The sequence below is a fragment of the Aegilops tauschii genome, chromosome 2 (genome assembly GCF_002575655.3).
Source record: "Aegilops tauschii subsp. strangulata cultivar AL8/78 chromosome 2, Aet v6.0, whole genome shotgun sequence".
Lineage (NCBI taxonomy): Eukaryota > Viridiplantae > Streptophyta > Magnoliopsida > Poales > Poaceae > Aegilops > Aegilops tauschii.
In genome coordinates, this window is record NC_053036.3 from 213,632,152 (window position 1) to 213,636,656 (window position 4,505).

A 4,505-nucleotide genomic window follows, 5' to 3' on the forward strand; every position below is an offset into this window, starting at 1 on the left:
ATTGCGCCTACAGACCTCAAACATGGGAGAAGGTAGAGGCTTGGTGAAGATGTCCGCAAGTTGATCTTTCGAAGAGATAAACCTGACTTGTAGTAGCTTCTGTGCAACACGTTCCCTCACAAAATGATAGTCATTCTCAATGTGTTTAGTCCGTGCATGAAACGCCGGGTTTGACGACAGAAACGTAGCACCGATGTTGTCACACCAAAGGACCGAAGGATGTGGCTGAGCAACTCCTAGCTCTCGAAGTAGGGACTCAATCCATATAAGTTCAGCGGTTGCATTGGCAACCGACTTGTACTCAGCTTCTGTGTTGCTGCGGGAAACAGTGGCTTGCTTGCGTGCACTCCAGGCGATCAGATTAGGACCCAAGAACACAGCATGTCCCCCCGTGGATCGCCTGTCATCTGGACACCCAGCCCAATCAGCATCAGAGAATGCAGAAAGAACACCGGAGGAACTGGGGCGCAGGTGAAGACCAAAGGAGACAGTGAGACGCACATAACGCAGTATGCGCTTCACAGCAGACCGGTGTACATCAGTGGGAGCATGAAGATACTGGCACACCCTGTTAACCGCAAAGGAGAGATCAGGACACATGATCGTCAGATACTGCAGGCCACCAACAATACTCCTGTACTCAGTAGCATCCTCAGGAGAGAGAAGAGCACCATCAGCAGCAGAAAGGGTGTCAGTGGAGGACATGGGCGTAGGCGATGGCTTGCACTTGAGCATACCAGCACGGCGCAAGAGATCAAGAGAGTACTTTTTCTGGGTGAGAGCCAAACTGCCACGAGACTGATGAGCGACCTCAATACCCAGGAAGAAATGAAGTTGTCCCAAATCCTTAACTGCAAAATCATGACCAAGTGCAGTCACAAGAGCATCAGCAGCCGTCGGAGATGAGCTCACCAGGACAATATCATCCACATACACAAGGAGGTACATGGTCACACTCGGTCGCTGAAACAAGAACAGTGAAGTATCAACCGTCGAAGGAATGAACACATGAGTGCATAGAGCTGAAGCCAGGCGAGCATGCCAGGCACGGGAAGCCTGCTTCAGTCCATATATGGCCTTCGTCAGATGACAGAGATGATGAGGCTGAGTGTGATCAACAAATCCAGGTGGCTGCCGCATGTAAACCTCTTCTTCAAGCAATCCATGAAGAAAAGCGTTCTACACATCAAGCTGGCGGAGAGACCATCCGCGAGAAACTGCCAGAGACAGAAGAAGTCGAATAGTGGTAGGCTTGACAACTGGGCTGAATGTATCCTCATAGTCCAGGCCCTGACGCTGTTTAAAGCCCTTAGCCACGAGGCGCGCTTTGTAGCGCTCAATGGAACCATCTGCATGTTTCTTCTCCTTGAACACCCACTTCGAATCAATGATGTTGACGCGAGACGGAGGAGGAACAAGTGTCCAGGTCTTATTCTTCATAAGAGCCTGATATTCTAGTTCCATAGCAGCCCTCCAGTGTGGAATACTCATAGCGGCTTGATAACTGCGTGGTTCGACGGTTGGATCATCCACAGCATGAGCCAGGCAAGCAGCAAGATAGGTGACCGTGCCATCGGTGCGCTCCTTGGGACGAACAATGCCAATGCGGCTGCGAGTGTGCGGACGCCGCGGGGGAGCAAACACCGGGGCTGGTGGGATGTCCGGAGCAGGTGAGGCTGGTCCAGGGGACTCCGGCGAAGAAGGACCGGGTGACGTCGGGCCGGGCGACGGCGGACCAGGCGACAGCAGGCCAGGCGACGTAGGCCCCGGCGGCGTGTGAGCCGCTGCAGACCCGGGCGAAGTAGGCACCAAGGACGCCCGCGCGGATGGTGAGGGCGACGATGGAGGGGAGTCCGGGCGAAGAGGTGGCAACGAAGACTGTTCAGAGGAGGCCGTCGCAGGCTCTAGCCCGGTCGCAGTAGCCAGCATGGGCTCCGACCCAGGCGCGGTTGGAGACAGGGCATCCGGTGCGGGGTCGAAGGCGGGAGGCAGTGCATGCACCGGCCGATCGACATGCACCACAGGCGACGTAGCGGGTCCGTCAGGGAGGAGTTCCAGGCGAGCTCCACGTCCAATTCCTGCGCCATGATTAGGTAACAACACAGGCGAATATGCAACATCTTCAAATTGGCCAGGCATAAGAGGAGATGAATGCATAGAAGGTGTTGTGATGGATGACTGAGGCATGGTAGAAAAGGGCAAGACGGTCTCATAAAAAACAACATCCCGAGATATGTAGACTCGATTGGTTGGGACATGGAGACACTTGTAGCCTTTATGGAGAGAACTATACCCTAAGAACACACACTTTTTGGAGCGAAACTCAAGTTTGCGATCATTATAAGGACGAAGATGAGGCCAGCAGGGACACCCGAACACCTTAAAAAAGGTATAGTCAGGAGTTTCACCTAAGAGAAGCTCAATCGGAGTTTTCATATTAAGAACACGCGTAGGTAATCTGTTAATGAGAAAACACGCGGTAGCAAAAGCATCACTCCAAAAACGAAAAGGTACAGAAGCATGAGCAAGAAGTGTGAGGCCGGTCTCAACTATATGGCGATGTTTGCGCTCAACAGCGCCATTCTGCTGATGTGTATGTGGGCATGATAAACGATGAGAGATCCCAAGATTATTAAAGAAGGTGTTGAGGTTGCGATATTCGCCCCCCAATCTGATTGAACATGGATAATTTTATGCTTGAGTAGACGTTCAACATGCAATTGAAACTGTATGAATATATCAAACACATCAGATTTGCGCTTAAGAAGATAAAGCCAAGTGAAGCGACTATAGGAATCAACAAAACTGACATAATAGTTGTGACCACTAACAGATGTTTGTGCCGGACCCCACACATCAGAAAACACAATTTCAATAGGGTTCTTTACTTCTCTAGTAGATGAAACAAAAGGTAGCTGATGACTCTTGCCTTGCTGACAGGCATCACACACGGACATCTCTTTATTGCTAGACACTAATGGCAGCTCATGACGGTGGATTATGTGGCGAACGATGGGTCTGGCGGGGTGACCAAAGCGAGAGTGCCACTGGGAAGGCGACACACGAACACCGCTGAAGACGCACGGGGCGGATGATCCTCCAAATGGTACAAGCCTTGACTCAACCGGCCACTAAGCATAACGTCCCGGGTTGCTCGATCCTTAACAAAAAGATTAAAAGGGTGAAATTCACATAGGACATGATTATCAAGGGTGAGCTTAGGGACAGATAAAAGATTACGAGTTACCGACGGTACCCGTAAAACATTACGAAGATGGAGCTGCCTAGAGGGATGACTAGTTAAAAGATATGCTTGGCCAATATGAGAGATGGGCATACCTACACCATTGGCGGTGTGAACCTGATCGTGCCCGTAGTAGGGCTGGTAGGTGGAGAGTTTGTTGAGCTCGTTCGTCATGTGATCCGTGGCGCTGATGTCCATGTACCAGGCTGGATCAACAGGGTAGGATGGTGTGTATCCCTGCTCGACGCGCGGGTCCTTGCCCTTGGCGGCGATGTGGGCAGACGGGGCGGCAACGATGTGGGCAGCCGGGGCGGCGGCGGGAGGACCAAAGTCTGCCATGGCAAACTGGCGCTCGTTGCCCTTGCCGTCGTTGCCGATGCCAAGGAAGCTCCTCTAAAAGCGGCGGTGACACTTGGAGGCGACATGGCGTTCACGACCACATAGCTGGCACACCACCCTAGTGTTAGGGCCCCCACCCAGGGTCGATGCAGGGGGCGGGGCTGCCTTGCCTGGTGACGGGGCAGGTGGGCGCTGGCCACGAGAGGCCCAGAAGGCCGCCGGCTGGGCGGTGATGGTGACGGAGGAGCGACGAGCCTCGACGCGTTGCTCGGTGAAGGGGAGGCATGAGTAGAGCTCGTGAGGAGGCATCGCTGGCTTGGCGTTGTGGACGGCCTCGGCGAGATTGTCGTAGTCGGCGTCGAGGCCTTTGATGACGAAGCCGGCGAACTCCTCGTCGCTAAGCGGCCGACCAATAGAGGTGAGCGTGTCCGCCAACACCTTCATCTTGTTGAAGTAGGTCGTAGCGGAGGAGTCCAGCTTCTTGATGTCGGCGAGTTCGCTGCGAAGGGCCATCGAGCGGGAGGTAGAGACATGGGCAAAGGCGTGCTCCAGGGTCGTCCAGGCGTCCATGGAGGTGGCAGCGAAGAGACAAAGGCCAGCGACCCCGTCGCCGAGGGAACCCTGGATGGCAGAGAGGATCGCCTGGTCCTGCTGCACCCACATACGTGTTCCGGGTTGATGGCCGGGCCGTGGACGGTAGGGATGACCTGCGGAGGACACGGTAGCGAACCATCAACAAACCCGAGGAGAGACCGGCTGCGTAGTAGCGGTAGGACCTTGGCGCGCCAGAACAAGTAGTTGTCCGGCGTGAGTCAGATGGCGATCAAGTTGTCGAAGTGGAAAGGCCCGGTGGGCGTGATTGCGCCAGCAGCAGGGACGATTGGCGGCGGAGCCGCGACAGGATCCACGACCGCGACCGATG

General features: G+C 54.3%; 1 protein-coding gene across 1 annotated transcript; it reads right to left on the minus strand.

Moving 5' to 3' along the window:
- Nucleotides 1-3,637: 3,637 nt before the first annotated feature.
- Nucleotides 3,638-4,246, minus strand: LOC109758542 (uncharacterized). Its single transcript, XM_020317402.1, has one exon. The coding sequence runs from the start codon at nt 4,244-4,246 to the stop codon at nt 3,638-3,640; it is 609 nt and encodes a 202-aa protein (XP_020172991.1).
- Between the last annotated feature and the right edge of the window lie 259 nt (nt 4,247-4,505).

Excerpts from the sequence above, each read along its gene's own strand:
- LOC109758542 (XM_020317402.1), bottom strand. The coding sequence starts at position 4,246 with ATGTGGGTGCAGCAGGACCAGGCGATCCTCTCTGCCATCCAGGGTTCC.